This window comes from Hemiscyllium ocellatum (genome assembly GCF_020745735.1).
Source record: "Hemiscyllium ocellatum isolate sHemOce1 chromosome 27 unlocalized genomic scaffold, sHemOce1.pat.X.cur. SUPER_27_unloc_19, whole genome shotgun sequence".
NCBI lineage: Eukaryota > Metazoa > Chordata > Chondrichthyes > Orectolobiformes > Hemiscylliidae > Hemiscyllium > Hemiscyllium ocellatum.
Window position 1 is genome coordinate 110,843 of NW_026867486.1, and position 24,918 is coordinate 135,760.

At 49.4% G+C, this 24,918-nt stretch overlaps 3 protein-coding genes across 8 annotated transcripts in view; 1 reads left to right on the plus strand and 2 right to left on the minus strand.

Moving 5' to 3' along the window:
* The window catches only part of LOC132807603 (gastrula zinc finger protein XlCGF49.1-like), a 49,620-nt gene that overhangs the window by 21,043 nt on the left and 3,659 nt on the right, over positions 1–24,918 (plus strand). For 2 of the 3 annotated variants that reach the window (XR_009641974.1, XM_060821655.1), the window contains exon 1: positions 24,043–24,395. The exons of the other annotated variant lie outside the window; for it this stretch is intronic. The gene's annotated coding sequence lies outside the window, so the exon portion shown is untranslated. Of the gene's footprint in view, positions 1–24,042; positions 24,396–24,918 lie in introns of those variants that run through there. 3 annotated transcript variants of the gene reach the window in all.
* Positions 3,605–12,399, minus strand: LOC132807604 (zinc finger protein 774-like). Of its 2 annotated transcripts, none has more exons than XM_060821658.1 (2): positions 11,656–12,399; positions 3,605–4,959 (listed from the first exon to the last, which is right to left on the minus strand). In XM_060821658.1, exon 2 carries the CDS (start codon positions 4,607–4,609, stop codon positions 4,265–4,267), a length of 345 nt encoding a protein of 114 aa, XP_060677641.1. In that variant the 5' UTR covers positions 4,610–4,959; positions 11,656–12,399; the 3' UTR covers positions 3,605–4,264. The 2 variants fall into 2 exon arrangements, with proteins under 2 accessions (XP_060677641.1, XP_060677640.1); XM_060821657.1 differs by lacking the exon at positions 11,656–12,399 and adding an exon at positions 10,455–10,759.
* Positions 12,655–24,918, minus strand: part of LOC132807601 (zinc finger protein 239-like) — a 42,988-nt gene continuing 30,724 nt past the window's right edge. Inside the window, exons 1-3 of one of the 3 annotated variants that reach the window (XM_060821652.1) lie at positions 23,997–24,111; positions 19,798–20,650; positions 12,655–16,491 (exon numbers count right to left, since the gene is read on the minus strand). In XM_060821652.1, coding sequence (XP_060677635.1) covers positions 15,366–16,241 — 876 coding nt within the window. In that variant the 5' untranslated portion in view covers positions 16,242–16,491; positions 19,798–20,650; positions 23,997–24,111 and the 3' untranslated portion in view covers positions 12,655–15,365. Of the gene's footprint in view, positions 16,492–17,766; positions 18,767–19,797; positions 20,651–23,996; positions 24,112–24,918 lie in introns of those variants that run through there. The other 2 variants (XM_060821654.1, XM_060821653.1) reach the window with 2 other exon arrangements.

A 24,918-nucleotide genomic window follows, 5' to 3' on the forward strand; every position in this document is an offset into this window, starting at 1 on the left:
CAGCTTCTCCTGATTACTCAAACCCTCCAGTCCTGGCAACATCCTGGTAAATCTTTACTGAACCCTCTGTAATAGTATTCTTCCGATTACAGGGCCACCAGAAGCCTTCTCAGTACTCTACAAGTGACTTCACCAACATCCTGTACAACTTCAACATGATGTCCCAACTCCTTTATTCAATGGTGTGAACTATTAAGGTCAGTGTGCTGAATGCTTAACATCAATCTACATTTGTCGATATATCATATCAGTTGCATGACACTGTGACCTTTTGCTCTTAACTCTGCGTCTTATGATCCTGCTCCACAGCTACCCGCTGAAGGAGCAGCGCTCCGAAAGCTAGTGCTTCCAAATAAAACTGTTGGACTATAACCCGGTGTTGTGATTTTTAAACCTTGTCCCACCTCCTTTCTCATGAACACAGCCCATACCTCCCGGTGCTGCTAGTAAACTGCCGATGAAACGATGCAGTGCCTGCACTCCTGAAAAGTTTATAATTTCTAATCAAACTAGCTACTCATTCACTGCTCCATCTGATACACGACATTGGAAACTTAGTGCAGGAGGCTGCAAGAAATGAGCAGCTTTAAAACAAAAACCGCTTGGAGCTTTCAATGAGAGCCTGAGCCCAGCAGTACGTTCTGGTTACCTTTATTGTGGCCCAACATTGTTACAGCCTCAGATTCAAAGGGCAGAGAAAGAGTAGTTGTTTTTTAGACAACTCAACAACAGGGGGAGGTGCAAGGGGCAGGGCAAGGCCAACAGCAGGCCCCCGCACTACGCCTGCGTTGCCTGCACAGTTTACAAAAATCCCTTCCCCTTCAGAGACTCCCCACAGTGTGTAAGCTGGCCACTCGACCCAAAGACTACACACCAATCCTCCAAAGGGTAACCCACCACGCAATTCCCCAACCCCGATTGCTCAACATTTACCCCTGACAAATGCACCTAACCTGCACATCCCTGGGCACTATGGGCATTTTCGTACTGTCAATCCACCTGAACCTGGACAACTCGTATATGCCAACCAGATATCCCAACCCAATCTAGTCCCACCTGCATGGGGCCCATATCCCCCCAATTGCCTTTTAAATGTTGCAATTGTAGCAGCCTCCACCACTTCCTCTGGCAGCTCATTCCATACACGTACCACCCTCTAAATGAGAAGGTTGCCCCTTAGGTCTCTTTCATATCTTTCCCCTCTCACCCTAAACCTATGACCTCTAGTTCTGGACTCTCCCATCCCATAGAAAAGACTTTGTCTATCTATCCTATCCACGCCCCTCGTGATTTTATAAACCTCTATAAGGTCACCCCTCGGCCTCTGATGCTCCAGGGAAAACAGCCCCAGCCTGTTCTGTCTCTCCCTATAGCTCAAATCCTCCAGTCTTGGCAACATCCTTGTAAATCTTTTTAGATTAGATTAGATTACTTAGTGTGGAAACAGGCCCTCAACCCAACAAGTCCACACCGACCCGCCGATGCGTATATCACCCAGACTCATACTCCGGGCGTTTGCAAGGACTGCCACAAACACTATGTAGGACAAACAGGAAGAAAGTTAGCCACCAGGATACACGCACACCAGCTAGCCACAAAAAGACACGACTCTCTATCCCTCATAGCCCTACATACAGATGAAGAAAACCACCACTTCGACTGGGACAACATCTATCCTGGGACAGGCTAAGCAAAGACATGCCAGAGAATTCCTAGAGGTCTGGCACTCCAACCACAATGCCATAAAAAAACACATCGATCTAGATACCATCTATCAACCCCTCAGAAAATGAACAGAAAATGACATCACCACAAACCCCAGGAACCCTATCCAGGACAAACATATAAATCGAAAGCAGGAAACAACAGCTTCGCTTCACTTGGAGGTCGCCACTGATGATGTTACCTAGCCAGGTAATGAAACGTCTGGATATCAAACCTACAGCTCAGTGAGCAAACCTACACCCTAAACCTCAACCTGAGCTACAAACCCTCACAAACCTTGCAAAGTAGAATGTATTTGCAAACTTCATGCTGCAAATACAAACCCACCCCCACAGATTATCTATCTCATGTGTGCATGAGGTAGAGAAACAGTCTATTTCCGCGCTGTTTATCTCTATTTGATAACCGATGCTTTATTTCTGTTGGTGTAAATGTTGTTGTAATTCATAGCTGGATCCTAATAGGTGTAAGGGTGACAGAATTCCTCAAGTAGGGCACTGGAAGATTCCTGGGAGATCCCTATTTCTGGTTGACTTCCTCACAAACAAGCATTAAGCACGTGCACCTATTTATTTATGATTTTGTTTCATTTTTCTTGATCGATTCCCTGCTATGACTACACCTTGTATTAGGATAGTTGACAGGCTGGGAGATTGTGGCTTGGGTCTTGATTGAATATTTTATCGTTCCAGAAGTTATAAAAGGCGGGGTCAAAGCTTTAGCAGAAATCCAGCAGAGCTGAGAACAGACCGACATCTTAGTCTGTGGGAACAGGGAGATCAACAGAGGATAGAGAAATCAGGTCCTGAAACCAGACCACCCTGTGATCAGTGCTTTGATTAGCAGCATCCTTCTACATCAGTCAATGCCAGTTGTCATACAGTGCAACAAGGCAAGTGGTATATTAGCAGGCTGAACGGAGATTAGAAGTGGGGATGTCTTCCTGCAGTTAGGGGGTCATTGAATTTATTCAAGGCTGAGTTCATCTGAGTTTTGAACAATAAAGTGTGGATTTTTATAGCTTACTTACAGTGTGGAAACAGGCCCTTCGGCCCAACAAGTCCACACCGACCCGCCGAAGCGCAACCCACCCATACCCCTACATTTACCCCTTACCTAACACTACGGGCAATTTAGCATGGCCAATTCACCTGACCCACACATCTTTGGACTGTGGGAGGAAAGCGGAGCACCCGGAGGAAACCCACACAGACACAGGGAGAACGTGCAAACTTCACACAGTCAGTCGCCTGAGTCTGACTGTGAACCCGGGTCTCAGGCGCTGTGAGGCAGCAGTGCTAACCACCGTGCCGCCCATGTTGTGTGCATGAGGGTTTTTTTGTGGTTTATGTGTTGGATGCAGGTACAGTAATCACATTTAAAGTGGAAGGCAAGAAAATAGTTTTAAGACCACGACAGAACAGTTACGGTCAGACAGCACAGAAACGGACCCTTCAGTCCAACTATTCCATGCTGACTATATTCTCAAACTAAACTAGTGCCACTTGCCAGTGTTTAGCCCATATACCTCCACACCTTCCCTATTCATGTACTTATCCACATGTCTTTTAAACGTTGCATCTGAACATGCATTCACCACATCCTCTTTACATTCACTCAATACATGAAACATACTGTTTATAAACAAACTTTTCCTGATCTGTCCATTCCATGGATTCATTCTCTTTCCTTTCAGTTGCTGTAAGTCATAAATTGAAGCCCAGAATGAAATAAATGGAAAAGGAGTTGTGAAGAGAGTACCTTACTCACAGATGGTTGGCAGAGTAAGGAGGGTGCAGTCTGGAGCAAACCCGAAATGTCGATTTTCCTGCTCCTCGGACGCTGCCTGACCGGCAGTACTTTGCCAGCACCACTCTAATCTTGACCCTGATCTCCAGCATCTGCAGTTCTCACTTTCTCCTGTAAGAAATCAGCAGTTTTAAACCAAAAATCTGTTGCAGTTTAAAGCTCTCATTGAGAGTCTGAGCTCAGTGTGAAGTTCAGGTAATCTTTATTGTGACCCAACTTTGTTTCAGCTTCAGAATCTCCCAGCAGAAAGGCGTAGAAAAAGTAGCAACTTTTTAAAAACAGCTCAAGGTCAAAGTGCAACCCTCACTTTCTTCATTATTGGTCACCACTGAGTTGTCCCTTTGTAATTGGATCCTTGATATCGCCTTAACCTGGAGGAAGTATTGCCTCACTCAGCAATTTCAACCTGTATCCAAGTAAGTTGGATGAGCAGCGTAGAGTCAACCAGACTATTGTGGGTCTGGAGTCACGTGTAGGCCAGACCTCGTAAAGGATGCAGCTGGGACGACTGCTCTAATAACCGCTCAAGTCTTCCCTAAAAAAGAACTGAGTGAATCAGATGGGGGTTTTCTTCCACCCCCATCCCACCGACAATGGTTTCACCATTAGATTCTGAACTCCAAATTTCTGACCAAATTCCAATTCCGCCATCTGTTGTGGGAATCGAACTCGGGAGTCACTGGAACTGGGTTGATAGTCCAGTTGGTAAAGGCACTCGGCCGTCTTTCTTTCAATCCCCCTGCAATGCCACCTGATCCCGCTGGTAGGTCAGCAAGGAGGTGGCCTGGGTAAAGGCCTTCCCGCACTCGGGGCAACTTAAGGGCCTCTCCCCCATGTGGATCAACTGGTGGATCCGAAAGTTGGAGGAATCGCTGAAGCCCTTCCCGCAGTCAGGGCAGGGGAACGGCCTCTCCCCAGTGTGACTGCGCCAATGAGTCTCCAGGGCAGACGGGAAACAAGCCTTTCCCACAGTCGCCACACTTCCATGGTTTCTCCACGGGGCGGGATTCCTCGGGTTTCTCCACGGCCGAAGCTTCAGCCGCACACAAACGCATGTGGAGCTTCTCTCCACCATGAATTCCTCTTTCCAAACCGTATAGCTGTTACACGCTCCTCACTCAGTGCATTACAACTGTAGGGTCTCTCATCCAGTCCCACTGACGCTGAAAACGTACCCAAATAGGAACCAAACAGCTTTGCTCCTCACAGAATCATAGTTGCAAACTGTTGCGGTCCCGATGGATTGGATTGAATGACTGTCAGACATGGATGTCAAAGTAAGGACTGCAGATGCTGGAGTGTCAGAATCAGTAAGTGCAGTGCTGGAAAAGCACAGCAGGTCAGGCAGCATCCGAGGAGCAGGAGAGTCGACGTTTTGGGCATAAGGCCTTCATCTGTTGATTTTGAAACTTCCATCCTCAGATCCTGAAATGTAAAAAGAGATTACAAAAGTCATCACTGTCAGTGCAGAGTAGAAATTCTGAACAAGGAATTCTGCGGAATATTTTCTTTTGTTATTCCACAAAATTGAAAGCACCATCCCACTCTTTCTCCCCCTGTCTTCTCACTCTGATCTAACTAATTCCCCTGAAGATGCTGATTCAGGATCTTCCAGGGGCAGAAAGGCAAAAATGTCAAGACTGACATCTCTCTGAATTTTGGATAACTCCACCTGAAAGTTAATATCTTTCACAACATTGGGATACTGCTGAGAGGTGAGGAAGTCTGATTTTTGGAAGCCATAAAAAAATAATGAGTTTGTGCCAATCCCTTCCCTTCAGAGAATCCCCAGAGCGGTGAAAGCAGGCCACTCAGCCCCACAAATCCACCTCTGAAGGGTAACAGATCCACACCTATTCCCCTACCTCTATTGCTCTACATTTACCCGCTGATTAATGCACCTAACCTGCACATCTTTGGGCACGGTCAATACATCCTCACCTGGACAAGTGAAAAGTCACACCACCAGTTGAGTATTCAACAGGTTTATTTGGAAGCACTCGCTTTCAGAGCGCTGATCCTTCAGGTGGTTGTGGAGAATAAGATCATAAGACACAATTTATAGAAAAACATTATAGTGTCCTGCCACCAAAATGATATATTGAACAAACCTGGATTGTCAAGTCTTTCATCTTTTAGACTGGGTTGCAGCTATCATTCACATGTAAATCCCAGACCTTCTTGCAAGGCGCCATTTCAAGATAACTCGAGGTTTTATAGCAAAATGTGACATCTCAGTTCACACAATGCATTAAAGGTGTGAGGTCAGAGTCTGTCTGTGTCCCAGTCTTGAGTCAGACTGGTTCTACTTCCAAAGTGGAATTTACAAAATATTACATGGATTGACTGCTTACAGATTGTGTATTTTTTGAGCAAAATAGAATGTGTCTGCAAATATCATTCTGCAAATACAAATTTAACCCCATGGACTTGTTATGTGCGTCTGTGCATGAGAGAGAGAAAAAGTCAATGTCCATGCTGTATAGCTCTATGCCAATTTGATAACAGATGCTTTAGTCCTGTTGATGTAAATGTTGTTGTATGGTGTCCCATTTGAATTCCTCAAATAGGACACCATACCAATCCTTGGGAGAGCCCTATTTTGGGTGGGGAGGGGGAGGGGGGGATCAAAGCTTCAACAGAAATCCAGCAGAGCTGAGAACAGACCAACATCCACATGCCTTTTAAATGTTGTAATTGTGCCAGTCTCCACCACTTCCTCTGGCAGTTCGTGCCACACATGCACCACCCTCTGTGTGAAAAGGTTGCCCCTCAGACCCCTGTTAAATCATTCTGCTCTCACCTCAAACATACGCCTTCTAGTTTTCTTGGACTCCCCTACCCTGGGGAAAAGACCTTAGGTTTCCCCCCCTATCCATGCCCATTACAAAGGTCTATAAATTTACCCCTCAGCCTCTGATGCTCCATGGAAAATGTCCCTGGCCTATTCAGCCTCTCCCTATAGCTCAAATCTTTTCTGACCCCTTTCAAAGTTTCATAACATCTTTCCTACAGCAGGGATACCAGAACTGAACGCAGTATTCCAAAATTGGCTTAACCAACATCCTGGACAGCCACAACATAACCTCCCAACTCATCTACTCGATGCTCTGACCAATAAAGGCCATCCTACCAAATGCCTCATTCACTATCCTGTCTACCTGAGACTCCACTTTCAAGGAACTATGGAACCTGCACTCCAAGGTCTCTTTGTTCTGCAACACTCCCCTTAACTGTGTCAGTCCTGCCTGGATTGCTTGACCAAAATGCAACAACTCACATTTCTCAAAATTTAATTCCATCTACCACACTTTGGCCCATCCGATCAATTCTAATTTATAGCTAACTCACTTTTCTCTTTTATTCTCTAGAAGCTGAAAATCTCCATCCCACACACTCTCCCTCCAGTCTCAGTTTACTGAACCTAATCCCTGCTGTACCTCATCCTGAAGGGTCTGGTTCATGCTGATTAATAGGCCCACACTCGGGAGGGGGCGGGGGTGGGTCTAAATGAAACCTACATAATCCTGAACAGCCCAGAGTGGACGTTGTGAAGATGTTTCCATTGGTAGGACAGACTCAGACCAGACGGCACAGACTTAGAGTAAAGGGAAGTCCTTTTAGAAAGGAGAAACTTCTTCAGCCAGAGAGCGGTGAATCTGTGGAATCTATTTCCATAGAAGGCTGTGGAGGTCAGGTCACTGGGGATATTTAAAACTGAGACAGGTTCTTGAGTATCAAGGGGATCGAGGGTTACGGGGAGAATGGGGTTGAGAAACCTAGCAGCCACGATTGAATGGGGTGATTAGACCTGATGGACTGAATGGCCTAATTTCTGCTCCTCTGACTTTGGGCCTCTTGCTGTCCTGGACACAGAGCAAGAGAGTTGGGAGCAAGACTAGGCCATTCGGTCTTTCGAGTCAGCACCAGCATTGAACAATTCATAACTGAATATGAATATACCTACAGCTAGGTGAATAGGCTGGGACTTTTTTCACTGGAACACATGAGGTTGAGAGGTGACTTTAAAAGTGGTTCATAAAATCATGAGGAGGGTAGATGAGGTGAACCGCAGGTGTCCTTTCCCTAGGATGGGGGTTTCAAGATTAGGGAGCAAATGAAGAAGGTGAGTGGGGAAAGATTTTCAAAAGACTGGAATAGTGCCTTTTTTGATTCCACACACAAACTACTCTCAATGTCCAGACACGGTGGTGGATGTAGGTACAGTAACAAGGTTTAAAAGACATTTGGATAAGTACGTGAATAGGAAAGGTTCAGAGGGATATGGGCCAAATACACACAGGTGGGACTAGTTTAGTTTGTGAACACAGTCAGCACGGTCTAGTTGGACTGAAGGGTCTGTTTCTGTGTTGTCTGACTCTGGAACTGTTCTAAACTGGTCTTAAAACCATTTTCTTGCCTTCCTCCATAAACATCCACTTCTTTCTTTCAAAAATCAGATTAACTCAGCCTTAAATTTATTCAAATGACCCCCTAACTGCAGCATGACATCCCCATTTCTGAACTCAATTCCTCTTGCTAACACACCACTTGCCTTGCTCATTGCCTGCTGCACCTGTCTGACAACTGGCACAGAAGGACGCTGATGCCCCTCTCAACATCCACGCATCATTCCTGATGAAGGGCTTGTGCCCGAAACTTCGACTGTCCTACTGCTAGGATGCACCTTGAATGAATCTACCATCCCTACCTCTGCTGGCAATGAGTTCCAGGCACCTATCACCCTGAGTAATGTACTTTCTGTGTGCATCTCCAACATGATGTCCCAACTCCTGAACTCAGCATGTGAACAATGAAGGCAAGTGTGCTGAACACCTTCTTCACCCCTGTCTACCAGTGATGTAACTTTCAAGAACAATGAACCTGAACACCTCCAGGTCTCTGTTCTCCAACATGACCCAGGGCCCTACCATTACCTGTTCAAGTCTTGCCCTCCTTTATTTTAGCAAAATGCAACCCCTCACTTATATCCATACCCCTTTCATACACACACGCTCTCGCTCAGACACACACACACCACCCCCTCAAAACTCTCACCCTCTCACAGACTCATACTCCATCACAATCACACTTTATCAAGCAGGCACACATGCAAATACACACTCACAGCGCACAGTCTTATACACAAACTCACACACACTTCCCTGAAAGGAGTTTCCCTGAAACGTCAATTTTCCTGCTCCTCAGATGCTGCCTGACTTGGTGCAGCAACACACGCTCGATCCTAAACTTATTACCCTCTAGTTCTGGACTGCCCCATCCAAAGGAAAATACCACGTCTATTTACCATATCCATGCCCCTCATGATGATATACAAGTGTATAAGGTCACTCCTCAGACTCTGGCAAGCTACGGAAAACAGTCCCAACCTGAACTTCTGTCTCTCCTCACCCGGGTAACCAAGACACATACCTGCTGTCCCAAAGTCTGCTCCCTCTCTGGATTCACTCCAGTTGCTACAAGTGAGCTTGCTCCGTTATTCATTAAAATCATGGCTGAGCTATCCATCGTCTCAGCTTCTCCTCCCTGCACTGTCACAAGGAACCCCTTTATTCCCCAACCAGACCAAATCCCACCCAACTGTGTCTTGAATATACTTAATGAAGCTGCCTCTATTGCTTCCTTGGCCAAAAGATTGCCGAGATTTTGATGAAGGGCTTTTGCCCGAAACGTCGATTTTCCTGCTGTCCAGATGCTGCCTGACCTGCTGTGCTTTTTAAGCACCACTCTAATCTAGACTATTCCATAGATTCACGACCCTCTGGGAAAAGCAGTTCCTCCTCATCTCTGTCTAAAAGCTACTCCCTCTAACCTTGACGCCTTGTCTCACCCACCAGAAATTACTGGACAGGTTAGGGCTTCATCCCCACAGTGCAATGACATTGGGAAGATGTTTCCATTGGTAGGAGAGACTAGTACTAGAGGTCACAGCTTTAAGAATAAAGGGAAGACCTTTAGGAACAGAGATAAGCAATGTCTCCTTTTCTGCCGACAGCGAGGAGCATGGACAATGTACTGGTGACACCAGCGAGCAGGTGCGCTGTTGTCACACCGAGGAGCAGGCACAATGTGCTCTGTGGCGATGCTGGTGTTATTGACAGATGTTAAATGTTCAAATGCCAAGAGGAGAAATAAAGGGTAGAGCCACAGTTCTTTTTCCCCATGTGGCTCAACATTTTATAGCTTTTGTCTGGCTGCTCAACTTTTTTTTTTAAATGTCTTTTCCCCAGAATAGGGGTGAGGTTCACAACTACAGGGCATAGGTTTAGGGTGAGACCAGAAAGATATTAAAAGGTACCCATGGGGCAACTTTTCCATGCAGAGGATTGTGAACGTATGGAATGAGCTGCGAGAGGAAGTAATGGAGGCTGTATTTAACAGGCATCTGGATGGGTATATGACTAGGAAGGGTTAAGAGGGATATGAACCAAGTGCTGACAAATAGGACTAGATTAATTTAGGATATCTGGTTGGCATGGGCAGGTAGGCCAAATGGGTGTGTTCACGTGCTGTACATCTTTATGACTCTATATAATAAAAAAGTATATTTTTCCAAATACCAAACTATCTCCATGTTAACAAGGCTTAGTTCACCACATACTTTACTAACCATTCTCAACAGGTCCTACCCCTTGAATGACTAAGAACATACAATGCTGGTGCATAATCTTCTTCACTAGTATTTACACACTACCCTCAACAATTGCACAAGTAACAGCAAAGGGTAAACAGCACAAGGATTAAAAAACACAGTGAGGGGTAAACAGCACAAGGACTAAAACAGTGAGGGGTAAACAGCACTAGGGCCAGTAAAAGCAGATGGAAAGTCAGTGTAAAATGTGACTATGACAGGACAGGCCCCACATTCCTTCCCCCCGTCCCCCCACAACCTGCCTCACCTTTCACCTCCCGGGCCCAGTACCTTCCAGGTGGCCCCATAGTTGACACAGGGGCCGCCCCACGACCAGTAGAACTCCACCACCCAGGCGGCCGACCAGTTCCCAAGCAGGTCCTTAACCCCATCCGCCTCCAGAATGGTCACCGGCTCCTGCCTGCTGTACAGCCGGCCGGTGTGGCCGTGACACAGCAGCTGCGCCAGGAAGGCGGCGGTGACCAGTGACGGGGGTCTGCCCCGGGCCGCACGGCGCCATTTTCCTAACGGCCGCCGCTTCCCCGCTCGAGCGACTTCTCCTCCCAACCGCCTTCGCCCCCGCGTGACGTCTGCACGGGGGGATGGGCGGGGCCGGGGGAGCCTCACCGTCACCAAGCAACAGCCACCTCGCGCTACAACTGTTCATTCACAAAAACAAACTCTCCTGTCTCGCTCTGCAGCTGCAGGGGGGACACTGCCACGTTTCGAGGAGCCCTGTCTACATTGGGAAAGCTCACGGCTCCATTTAAACAGATATTCCCACATCTAATACAACGATGTTAACTTTCAACTGCGTTCAGGGAACATGTATTTTGCTCTAAGTCTATTGAGTTTAACTGCAGCATGGCTGTAGTTTTAAACTTGTTTGCTTTCCTGAACAGCTAGGTTTAAATGTTTTATTCATTAGAAGAACCAAAATTAGTGATAGTTCACATATCCACCCTGAAATGGGGTGGGTAACTGGATTGAGTGGGTAGGCGCCCTGCTAAGTTTAACTTTGGGGACAGCCTTTGAGCTGCATATGAACAAACTGCTTACATGTTGCACTTATCGACTGCTAAATATCGGCTCTTGTTATCTTAACACTTAGCCTTCTGATTGGACATTGCAAAGGTTCACCTCCCGCCCACACCCCGCCAGCACCCTTCCCAAGGGTCAGACCCTCCCTCTCTCCAGGCACACAGTCTGAATAATTGACGAAGCAAAATTCACTGTCAAATCCCATCAACATGGAAGATCCCAGCCCACCCTACCTCCCACTCTGTACCCAACCCATCCAAAAACCACAAAACATCATCTCATCTTTAAAATACAAAAGAAAAACTGGACCGCATCAAAACGTTCAACAACGGTCAACGCTATGACTGTTACACACTTTACGGAGCTACATTTCAACTTGAGTTCGTTTGCACTCCCTCATGAGAGTTCACATTAAAAGCTCATTGTACCAAATCAACAGCATGCCACAGCTCTCTGGAATTCAGCGGAATTCTTCCTGGTATCCCTCATGTTTTCTGGTTTTTTTGAGAAAGGAGACCCTCCCGTGAGCTTCGCCTTCAGATCTCCTTGGCTACGCCCAAAGTTTCGGCTGATCAGTTCAAGCACAGGGTCGCAGCCTTTTCTTGCTAAGCTCAGCTGGCGTAAACGTTAGCAACGCCTCTGGTTCCCGTTGGGATTTACGCTCCCGAGCGCAGACCTGGCCCGCAGCCTGTAGTCCCACAGTGCCTGCTGACTGCAAACTGCCCTTCTGTCAGCAAAAATACAAACACGACGGGGACAGTGTTCATTTCGCTATTCTCAATGTCAACTCTGACCCCACGAAAGGTTCTCTTTTCAGGGGCGGGCATGTCAATTGCCTACTTGGGGGTTGGTGAAATGTCTCAACAAGTCTTTCGGTTTGTCTATATTTACAAGAATTCGAACCCCAACTAGACATTTACATGTAAAATCTAAGAATTATACAACGTGACACATGAAAGCATGATGAGGAGCATCTCCTGTGTCCTCTCTCAGCTCAGAGAAGACTTAAACCCCGCTCCCCCCTGTAACATTCATCCAGGTGACAAAAGGATCTTAACGCAGGCGGATTATAAGGGGTTGCTCAGTGGTCACAGCGCCAAGGGACCCGGGTTCAATTCCAGCCTCAGGGGCGACTGTCCCTATGGAGTTTGCACGTTTCCAGCCTGCGTCTGCGAGGGTTTTCTCCGGGTGCACCGGCTTCCTCCCACAATCCAAAGATGCGTAGGTGAGGGTGGATTGGCTATGCTAAATTACCCATAGTGCTCAGATATGTGTAGGTTAGGGTGGATTGGTCAGGCTAAATTACCCATAGTACCTAGGGATGTGTACGTGAGGGTGGATTGGCTATGCTAAATTACCCATAGTACTGTAAGGCCGGAATCTGTCCTTGCATGTTAGTTTTAGGAGGAGAGACAACAGACGCTCAATTGTTTGGCACAAGCAGGCTTTATTGCAGAATCGTAGTTGATACAGTGAATCACCATGCATTCACTGGAGAAGGCACGTTCTGCCTTCCCCTCCCAAATCTGCTCCTGATATACTCTTTGCTAAGCAGAGCTTCGCGGAGCTACTAAGCATTGTCTTATTAGGACATTTCGCGTTTGCGAGGCGTTTCCTGTTATTGAGCTCATTTGGGCGTTGGCAGCTGAGCTGGCCACGTAAGCAACAGTTTCGATTCCCCAAACAGCAGCTATAGCTCCACCCTCCCTTGACTTATTTTATCCTAACAGTACCCAGGGATGTGTAGGATTGGGTAATTTAGCATGGCCAATCGACCCTAACCTACACATCCCTGGGTACTATGGGTAATTTAGCATGGCCAATCCACCCTTAGTGTAGGATTGGCCAGGCTAAATTGTCCTATAGTATCCAGGGATGTGCAGGTTTGGGTGGACTGGCCGTGCTAAATTACCCATAGTGCCCAGGGATGTGTAGGCTAGGTGGGTTAGCCAATGGGAATTGCAGGGTTACAGGCAGAGGTCTGGGTGAGGGAGGGTTGGATGGGCTGAAGGGCCTGCTCCTACACTGCATGGGTTCTAAGCGTGAGATGAGGTGCTTGACGGAAACGATGGGGAAGAGGCAGTGAAAACACAACGAGACCGTTTGAAAGTGGGAGCATGACAGGAGGGGGTGGGTAAATGGGATGTGGTGAGGGAGGGGGCTTAGGAGAGAAAGAGACACAGAAAGAGAGGGTCACACACAGATACAACTGGTGAAAGTGGGGAAGATTGTGATAGGTTCAGATAAGGTGGAGGAAGAAAAGCTGTTCCCTATTCACTGATAGTGACAAGGTCAGGGGCGGCCTGAAGTTCAGGGGTTTGAGCAGGAGAGAGGGGGAAAACAGAGGAAAAACAGGTTTACCCAGCAAGCAGCAATATGCTGGAATCCGCTGTCACCTCAGAGAGACAGACAGACGCAGAGGCAGAGAGGTAATCAGATGAATGGCCTCCCTGTGCTGTGAGATCCAAAAGGAGCACGCGAGCAGCTGCCCCAGTGTTTCTGGCGGTCTGAGGCATCTCCCCCTCACCCCATTACCGGTACCGCTCTCCCGTCCCATTGGCACCCTCCCGGTGAACGGCCCACTCTCCCACTGCACTCAAGCTGCCCCTTCCCCCCACCCCGGGGCCTGGAAGAGGACGGAACAGCCCGTTCCGGAGCGGGGCTCGGGAACGCTGTCCATGTCCGCGACGTCCTTTCCGAGAAAGGAAACAAAAAGGACGACAGACAGGGGACCACCCGCGTCAACGGGAATGACAACATTTCACCCTCAGACAAGGCTTTGTCAAGAGACGTACAGCATGGATACAGACCCTTCGGTCTAACCCGTCCATACCGACCAAATATCCCAACCCAAACTAGTCCCACCTGCCAGCACCCGGCCCATATCCCTCCAAACCCTTCCTATTCATATACCCATCCAAATGCCTCTTAAATGTTGCAATTGTACCAGCCTCCACCACATCCTCTGGCAGCTCATTCCGTACACACACCACCTTCTGTATGAAAAAGTTGCCCTGTAGGTCTCTTTTATATCTTCCCCTCTCACCCTAAACCTATGCCCTCTAGTTCTGGATTCCCCAACCCCAGGGAAAAGACTTTGCCTATTTATCCTATCCATGCCCCTCATAATTTTGTAAACCTCTATAAGGTCATCCCTCAGCCTCCGACGCTCCAGGGGAAACAGCCCCAGCCTGTTCAGCCTCTCCCTGTAGCTCAGATCCTCCAACCCTGGCAACATCCTTGTCAATCTTTTCTGAACCCTTCCAAGTTTCGCAACAGCGGGGAGACCCAGAAATGGAAAAGACTGAAGGGGGAAGTCAGCGGTAAATCTTTTGAAGAGGTTACAAAGGAGAGACCTCTGTCTGCAGCGGGAGTGACCCCCACAGTAGCAGGTCGAGGTGGACGGCATTTAAGGAGAAGCTGGTTACAGACGTCAGGGAGAAAGGAACTGAAGGGAATGCTGCTGTAAGGGAAATCAAGTGTGAGCAAGTGAAGGGGAGGTGCGTAGAGGCTCACATGGGTCAGAAATACTGAGAGAGACCAGTTGAGCTGAAGGACCTGACTGGAGACTCAATGGGACAGAGAGTGAAATCTTGGATCCACCTGCAACAGAAGGAGAAACACGTGATTTACCTTCCAGGATTAAGCAAGTCCCGCAGATTCTGCAGATCACTTTATTGGTCACAGCACTGAGTATAGGGGTTGGGGTCTGGACAGGACGTTGGTTAGGCCACTTTTGGAATACACAGGAACCTCGATTATCCAAAGGACACATGCAGGGTGTATTTCAGTCGCTTGACGATTAGATCCCTTCCAGTGTGGAAACAGGCCCAACCAGTCCACACTGACCCTCCGAAGAGTAACCCACCCAGACCCATTTCCCTCTGACTAATGTAACTAACACTACAGGCAATTTAGCATGGCCAATTCACCCTGACCTGCACATCTTTGGACTGTGGGACGGAACCGGAGCACTAGGAGGAAACCCACGCAGACGCGGGGAGAATGTGCAAACTCCACACAGTCTGTCGCCTGAGGAGGAATGAAACCCGGGTCCCTGGTACTGTGAGGTAGCAGCACTAACCACTGAGCCACCGTGCTGGTTCATCTAATTCTGGATAATCGAAGTTCCTCTGTATTATGTGCACTTCTGGTCTATCGGAAGGATGTTCCCCCGTGTGGACCCGCTGGTGGATCTGGAGGCCGGACGAGTGGGGGAAGCCCTTGCCACAGACGGAGCAGGTGAAGGCGCCCTCGCCGGTATGCACCTGCTGGTGCCGCAGCAGGGTGGATGAGTGAGAGAAGCTCTTGCCACAGACGGAGCAGGTAAAGGACGCTCCGCGGTGTGGACCTGCTGGTGCCGCAGCAGGCTGGACGAGTGAGAGAAGCTCTTGCCACAGACGGAGCAGGTGAAGGACCGCTCCGCGGTGCGGACCTGCTGGTGCCGCAGCAGGCTGGACGAGTGAGAGAAGCTCTTGCCACAGACGGAGCAGCTGAACGGCCTCTCCCCGGTGTGGACCCGCTGGTGGGTCAGCAGGTGCGATGAGCGGGTGAAGCCCTTGCCGCAGACGGTGCAGGTGAAGGGCCGCTCCCCGGTGTGGACCTGCTGGTGCTTGAGCAGGCTGGACGAGTGAGGGAAGCCCTTGCCGCAGACGGTGCAGGTGAAGGGCCGCTCCCCGGTGTGGACCTGCCGGTGCTTGAGCAGGGTGGACGAGTGAGGGAAGCCCTTGCCGCACACCGAGCAGGTGAAGGGCCGCTCCCCGGTGTGGACCCGCTGGTGCTTGAGCAGGCTGGACGATTCGCTGAAGTCCTTCCCGCACTCGGAGCAAGCGAACGGCCGCTCCCCGGTGTGGACCCGCGGGTGGGTCAGCAGGTGGGGCGACTGGGTGAAGCCCTTGCCGCAGACGGAGCAGGTGAAGGGCCGCTCCCCGGTGTGGACACGGTGGTGGATCTCCAGCATGGAGGGATAGTGGAATCCTTTCCCGCAATCCCCACACTTCCACGGTTTCTCCATGGCGCGCAGAATGCCTCCTGAGACTTCCTTTCCCCACAGTGGGCAAACTGGCTCAGGCACGTGCCCCTGTGGTTCAGGTAAAGATGATACTTTAAGAGCCTACTGAAGCAGACAAAAACGTTCAAAGAATTTTCCCCTTCTGGACTGAAAGAGGGACGTCTCTCCTATCCCACGAATCAAGGGGCTCTGTCAGACCTTCACATGGTACTCAGTTGGGGAGCTCTACCTGCAAAGCTGCTCTTCTCATATCCTGTGAAAAGGGGATTACAAAAGTCATTGCTGCCTGCACATGACAGGAATTCAGAACAGATCATTCTAGTTTCTGTAGAACTTCCCCAAAACAACCAAGTTACAATATGCAGATGCCAGTGTTGGGCTGGGGTGTACAAACATAAAAAAAAATCACACATCACCAGGTTGTAGTCCATTAGATTTGTTTAGAAGTTCGAGCTTTCAGAGCTCTGCACCTTCATCAGGTAGCTAGTAAAACCTCCAGGCGAAAAAGACAGCAGATGCTGGAGATCAGTGTGGTGCTGGAAAAGCACAGCAGGTCAGGCAGCATCCGCGGAGCAGGGAAAAAAATTTAAAAAAAAAAATCGACATTTCGGGCAAAAGCCCTTCATCAGGAATGAGGAAAGAATGAGGACACTTTCCTCATTCCTGAAGATGGGCTCATGCCCGAAACCTCGATTCTCCTGTTCCTTGGATGCTGCCTGACCTGCTGAGCTTTTCCAGCAACACATTTCCAGCTCTGATCTCCAGCATCTGCAGACCTCATTTTCTCCTATAACCTAGAGTTGTGTGATTTGCACGGTGGCACAGTGGTAGGGTGGCACGGTGGCACAGTGGTTAGGGCAGCACGGTGGCACAGTGGTTAGCACTGCTGCCTCACAGCGCCAGGGACCTGGGTTCAATTCCCACCTCAGGCGACTGACTGTGTGGAGTTTGCACGTTCTCCCCGTGTCTGCGTGGGTTTCCTCCGGGTGCTCCGGTTTCCTCCCACAGTCCAAAGATGTGCGGGTCAGATGAATTGGCCATGCAAAATTGCCCATAGTGTTAGGTAAGGGGTATGGGTGGGTTGCGCTTCGGCGGGTCGGTGTGGACTTGTTGGGCCGAAGGGCCTGTTTCCACACTGTAAGTAATCTAATCTCCTGTTCCTTGGATGCTGCCTGACCTGCTGAGCTTTTCCAGCAACACATTTCCAGCTCTGATCTCCAGCATCTGCAGACCTCATTTTCTCCTATAACCTAGAGTTGTGTGATTTTTAACTTTAAAAAGTGTTGCAAATCTCCACCCCACACACACACACACACACACACACAGACACACACACTTTTCTTCAATTCTCACTCTGCTGTTTCTGATATTACCCATCCCCCAGTATTGTCCAGAAAGGGACTTATTACCTAAAAAAGCTGTAAAACTCCATCCCACACACTCTTTAACACTTGCTGTACCTAATATCCCACCTCCCTCCATGCTCCAGCAGGGTCTGACTGATGCTCATTGACTGAGCCACACTCACCTCTTCCTGGACACAGCGACCCTCCAGACCAACACAACATCAGCTACCCATAACCCCCCCGCAACGGCGCATGTGCAGGAGCATCCGGTCACGTGAATCGAGGGACCGCCGTCGTCACAAAGGCCGCGCGTTCATTGGACGAAGTGCCCGTCCGTGCGGCGGCGCTGGTCTTTGTTACGCCCACGTGACCTATCTCCTCCTCCACCCCCCACGCGCCCCTCCCTTCACCTCGACACGGGGAGGCATGACCAATGGGGAGCCTTGGAGGACCGGAAGGAAGGCTGGTCCTCCTACCAATCAGAGCATCCCCTCATTGTCTGAATGCGGAAGTTGGAGCATGAGCTCCTGCTGCTCTCTCTCTCTGAATGAAGATTGAGTGTTACCCCAGACTGCACCAACCTCTGTGAGTACAGCACCCTCTCTTCTCACCCCTCCTACTCCATTTCTTTTCTCATTTTGGGATTAAACTGTTGGTTTGTAGGAAGTGAAGTGAAAGGAGGTGAACTCAGGAAAGGTGGATATGCTGGATGCATTGGTCTAGATCGCTGTCTCTGTCCCTCTGTGTCTGTGTCTGTTTGTCTTTGTTCCTCTGTGTCTGTGTCTCTCTCTCTCGTGTCCTTCATCAGGAATTGCGGAGGGGGAGGGGTGGAAAGGGTGCTGAGAGATAAATAGGAAGGTGGGAGTGGGGCTGGGGGTAAGGTAGATGCAGGTTGGGGGTGGTGGTGATGGCAACAGGGTGGAGCAGATTGGTGGGAAGGAAGGTGGACAGGTGGGACAGTTCAAGAGGGTGGTGCTGAGTTGGAGGGTTGGAGCTGGGGTGGGAGGGGGGAGGGAATGTGAGGAAACTGATGATATCGATGTTGATGCCATGTGGTTTCAGGGTCCTAGGCCACCTGATACCTGGAGGAAGAATGCCTCTGCATTGGGACCCTCCAACCATACGGGATCAATATTGATTTCACCAGTTTCCTCATTCCTCCCCCTCCCGGCCCCTGCCCAATCCCAGATACAACCCTCGAACTTGGGACTGCTCTTTTGAACTGTCCCACCTGTCCATCTGCCTTCCCATCTATCTGCTCCACCCTCCTCTCTGACCTGTCACCTTCTTCCCCCGCTTTCATCTACCCATAGCATTCTCAGCTCCCTTCCCCCAGTCCCACCTCCCTCCCATTTATCTCTCAGTCCCTTTGGGCCCACCCCACATTCCTAATCAAGGGGTTATGCCAAAAAACGTCAAACCTCCTGCTCCTCAGATGCTGGCTGACCTGCTGTACTCTTGCAGCACCAGACATTTTGGTGCTTATTTGTCTGGATGTTCTGATGTGACCCATTCGCAGATGTGAAGTCACATTCGAGAAAAACTCCTCCATGGAATGTGGGCTTTCTTTTTGGCAAGGCCAACAATGTTTTTGTCACTAACTGCCCTTCAGACAAGAGGATTGCCAGACTTTAGGGGGCATTTTAAAAGTCAAGCACGTGAGCCGTCATATGCAGGCAGCACCAAGTTAACGCTGACGGATTTCCTTCCCTGAAGAGCGTTATTGAATCAAATGGGTTTTCAGAAAAGTTTCATTCTCTCAATGACTGAGACTAGTTTTCAATTCAGATTTTTAAAAAAATTTAAATTTAATTTCCCCAATGTTTGTTTTTACTGGTATTTGAACCCATGAGGGCCGAAGGGCCTGTTCCTGTGCTGGAATATTCTTTATTCTATCGGGAAAAGACACCTGCCACTCACCTCATCAATGGCACTCCTGATTTTACAAAGTGTTGTAAAGTGTGCTGGACACTCAATGGAATAGAGGCTATTGTATTTGACTTTGATCTATCTGTGGCCATTGGGAAGATGTTTCCATTGGTAGGAGAGACCAGGAGCCGAGGGCACAGCCTTAGACCTTTTAGAACGGAGATAAGGAGAAACCTCTTCAGACAGAGAGTGGGGAATCTGTGGAATTCACTGCCACAGGAGGCTGGGAGGCCAGGTCACGGAGGGTATTTAAGACTGAAATAGATGGGACAAACATGATTTACCATCCGGTGTGAAAGGAGTGCACTTCCTCAGCTCCTGCAGATCTTTGGCCCGGGGAACGTGCAGTCCCAGCCTCAAACAGCATCGGTCCCACGGGAAGCAAAGGGAGCGAGAGCGGCCAGTCCGGTAGAAAGGAAGCCTCGCTCCCTTCCCGCTTCACCCACTGTCTTCGAACGGGGCACAATCCCCCCCACGGGCACGATCCCCCCCCAGTCCTGGGTGGGATTCGCTGCAGACTTCAACTCCGTGCGGTCACGTTGGGAAGGCGCCTGTGCGTCCGCAGGGTCGGCGATCGATTGAAGGCCTTGCCGCCCCCGGGGCAGGTGAGAGGCCTCTCCCTGGTGTGTGGAGGCGCCGGTGCGTCTGCAGGTGGGACAGCTGGGTGAAGGGCCTTGCCACACTCGGGGCAGGGGTACGGCCTGTCCCCGGTGTGGACCCGCCGGTGCCTCAGCAGCTTGGAGGACCCAATGAAGGCCTTCCCGGACTCGGGGCAGGAGAACTGCCTCTCCCCGGTGTGACCGCGCCGGTGGATCTCCAGCTCAGAGGGGACTCGAAACCCCTTCCCGCATTCCCCACACTTCCACGGTTTCCCCACGGCGCGGGCTCCCTCCAGGTTCGACGCTCCCTCTGACGTCCCACTCTGCTGCGGGTGGCCGGCTGGCTAACTCTCCGCTCCGGTAAAGCTCCCTCCACCCTCGAACAGCGGCATCTCAGTGCTTTACCAGTCAGATCTCTGGAAGCAGGCGGGACAATCCTCCTTCTCCACTCAAAAGATGGATAAAATTCCAGTCCCAATGAGTCAAGCTGGCTGAGGCAATTAGTTCAAGATATGCAGGTAAATCCTCCTGTGAAAGCCTGTCAATTAGAAAGTCATCGCTGTCAGTATCACGTAGAATCTCAGAGTTTAACAGATCGATTTCACGGAATATTCATTCCACGCCCATAACCCAACACCTGTGAGTCTCCATCCCACACACTCTCCCTCCCAATTTTTCTGATTCCTGACATTTGACAGATCTAGCTCCAAGAAAAGTTAAGAATTAGAACCCCTACAGTGTGGAAACAGGCCCTTCGGCCCAACAAGTCCATACCGACCCAACAAGTCCAGACCGACCCTGTGATGAGTATCCTACCCAGACCCATTCCCCTATATTTACCCCTGACACGTGCACCTAAGCTACACATCCCTGAACACTCTGGGCAATTTAGCACGGCCAACCCACCCTCACCTGCACAAGGTTGGACTGTGGGAGGAAACCGGAGCACTCGGGGGAAACCCACACGGAGAGTCGCCCGAGGCTGGAATTGAACCCAGGTCCCTGGCACTGAGGCATCGGTGCTACCTACTGAGCCATCATGCCACCCTCATGCAGTTTGCTAACCTAGTTATCTGCCCCCCCACCTCTCTTTCTACCATATTGACAGACCAAGATGTTGGGGGGGGGGGGGGGGGAAAGAGAATCAGAGCAAGAACTTTGCTTTGGTAACAAGACCTAGAACATGCTCGCTCTGAGGATGACTGTAGTGGAGTCGCTCAATACCCAAGTGAGACTGGAGGGACCCTATAGAGGAATACACTTACAGGACTCTCTGGATATAGAGAGGAATGAGTCTGACTAGATTCATCCACAGAGTCAGCATTGAGCCCAGTATTCTCCTGTCCTGTAACGGGTATGAGTGGAAATACATGACATGTTGTGGTTCTGTTCGCTGAACTGGGAGTTTGTATTGCAGACGCTTCGTCCCCTGTCTAGGTGACATCCTCAGTGCTTGGGAGCCTCCTGTGAAGCGCTTCTGTGATCTTTCCTCCGGCATTTATAGTGGTTTGTCTCTGCCCACTTCCGGTTGTCAGTTCCAGCTGTCCGCTGCAGTGGTCGGTATATTGGGTCGAGGTCGATGTGCTTATTGATTGAATCTGTGGATGAGTGCCATGCCTCTAGGAATTCCCTGGCTGTTCTCGGTTTGGCTTGTCCTATAATACTAGTGTTGTCCCAGTCGAATTCATGTTGATTGTCATCTGCGTGTATGGCTACCAAGGATAGCTGGTCGTGTCGTTTCGTGGCTAGTTGGTATTCATGGATGCGGATCGTTAGCTGTCTTCCTGTTTGTCCTATGTAGTGTTTTGTGCAGTCCTTGCATGGAATTTTGTACACAATAAGGACTGCACAAAACACTACATAGGACAAACAGGAAAACAGCTAATGATCCGCATCCATAACACTACTATCTTCTCCCAAACTTTGAACACACAACATGGCTACAACACTCTATGATATAACTAGAAATAAATTATAAATCAAATTAATACAACCATACATAAATACATATTGCACAGTAACACGAGATATATCCAAGTCCAGTATGATTTTTACTGTACAGTTAAACGAAACTTGAAAGGGTTCAGAAAATGTTTACAAAGATGTTGCCAGGGTTTGAGCTATAGGGAGTGGCTAAATAAGCTGGGGCTGTTTTCCCTGGAGCATCGGAGGCTGAGGGGTGACCTTTATTGAGGTTTATAAAATGATGAGGGGCATGGATAGGGTGAATAGACAAGGTCTTTTCCCTGGGGTGGGAGAGTCCAGAACTAGAGGTGAGAGGGGAAAAGACATAAAAAGGACCTAAGGGGCAACTTTGTCAGTCAGAGGGTGGTGCGTGTATGGAATGAGCTGCCAGAGGAAGTGGTGGAGGCTGGGACAATTGCAACATTTGAAAGGCATCTGGATGGGAATATGAATGGGAAGGGTTTGGAGGGACGTGCTGGCACATCGGACTAGATCAATTTTGGCTATGTGCTCGGCATGCACCAGTTGCACATAGGGTCTCTTTGTGTGCTATACATCTGTATGACTCTCAATGCTGTCCAGGTGAGTCAGTGATGTTATAACAACAACACTGGACCAGCAATCCAGAGGCCCCAGGCAAATAATCTGGGCTCATGGGTTCAAATACCAGTAAAAACAAACATTGGGGAAATTAAATTTAAATTTTTTTAAAAATCTGAATTGAAAACTAGTCTCAGTCATTGAGAAAATGAAACTTTTCTGAAAACCCATTTGATTCAATAACGCTCTTCAGGGAAGGAAATCCGTCAGCGTTAACTTGGTGCTGCCTGCATATGACGGCTCACGTGCTTGACTTTTAAAATGCCCCCTAAAGTCTGGCAATCCTCTTGTCTGAAGGGCAGTTAGTGACAAAAACATTGTTGGCCTTGCCAAAAAGAAAGCCCACATTCCATGAAGGAGTTTTTCTCAAATGTGACTTCACATCTGTGAATGAGTCACATCAGAACATCCAGACAAATAAGCACCAAAATGTCTGGTGCTGCAAGAGTACAGCAGGTCAGCCAGCATCTGAGGAGCAGGAGGTTTGACGTTTTTGGCATAGCCCCTTGATTAGGAATGTGGGGTGGGCCCAAAGGGACTGAGAGATAAATGGGAGGGAGGTGGGACTGGGGGAAGGGAGCTGAGAATGCTATGGGTAGATGAAAGCAGGGGAAGAAGGTGACAGGTCAGAGAGGAGGGTGGAGCAGATAGATGGGAAGGCAGATGGACAGGTGGGACAGTTCAAAAGAGCAGTCCCAAGTTCGAGGGTTGTATCTGGGATGGGGGGGGGGGGGGGGGGGTGGGGGGAATGAGGAAACTGGTGAAATCAATATTGATCCTGTATGGTTGGAGGGTCCCAATGCAGAGGCATTCTTCCTCCAGGTATCAGGTGGCCTAGGACCCTGAAACCACATGGCATCAACATCGATATCATCAGTTTCCTCACATTCCCTCCCCCCTCCCACCCCAGCTCCAACCCTCCAACTCAGCACCACCCTCTTGAACTGTCTCACCTGTCCACCTTCCTTCCCACCAATCTGCTCCACCCTGTTGCCATCACCACCACCCCCAACCTGCATCTACCTTACCCCCAGCCCCACTCCCACCTTCCTATTTATCTCTCAGCACCCTTTCCACCCCTCCCCCTCCGCAATTCCTGATGAAGGACACGAGAGAGACAGAGAGAGAGACACACAGACACAGAGGAACAAAGACAGACACAGAGAGACAGAGACAGCGATCTAGACCAATGCATCCAGCATATGCACCTTTCCTGAGTTCACCTCCTTTCACTTCACTTCCTACAAACCAACAGTTTAATCCCAAAATGAGGAAAGAAATGGATTAGGAGGGGTGAGAAGAGAGGGTGCTGTACTCACAGAGGGTGGTGCAGTCTGGGGTAACACTCAATCTTCATTCAGAGAGAGAGAGCAGCAGGAGCTCATGATCCAACTTCCGCATTCAGACAATGAGGGGATGCTTTGGTAGGAGGACCAGCCTTCCTTCCGGTCCTCCAAAGCTTCCCATTGGTCATGCCTCCCCGTGTCGAGGTGAAGGGAGGGGAGCGTGGGGGGTGGAGGAGGAGGGAGGTCACGTGGGCGTAACAAAGACCAGCGCCGCCACACGGACTTGTGCTCCGTCCAATGAACGCGCGGCCTTTGTGACGACGGCGGTCCCTCGATTCACGTGACCGGATGCTCCTGCACATGCGCCGTTGCGGGAGGGTTATGGGGAGCTGATGTTGTGTTGGTTTGGAGGGTCGCTGTGTCCAGGAAGAGGTGAGTGTGGCTCAGTCAATGAGCATCAGTCAGACCCTGCTGGAGCATGGGCGGGGGGGAAATATTAGGTACAGCAAGTGTTAAAGAGTGTGTGGGATGGAGTTTTACAGCTTTTTTAGGTAATAAGTCCCTTTCTGGACAATACTGGGGGATGGGTAATATCAGAAACAGCAGAGTGAGAATTGAAGAAAAGTGTGTGTGTGTGTGTGTGTGTGTGTGAGAGAGAGGGGGGGGGGTGGAGATTTGCAACACTTTTTAAAGTTAAAAATCACACAACTCTAGGTTATAGGAGAAAATGAGGTCTGCAGATGCTGGAGATCAGAGCTGGAAATGTGTTGCTGGAAAAGCTCAGCAGGTCAGGCAGCATCCAAGGAACAGGAGAATCGAGGTTTCGGGCATGAGCCCGTCTTCAGGAATGAGGAAAGTGTCCTCATTCTTTCCTCATTCCTGATGAAGGGCTTTTGCCCGAAATGTCGATTTTTTTTTTATTTTTTTTCCCTGCTCCTCGGATGCTGCCTGACCT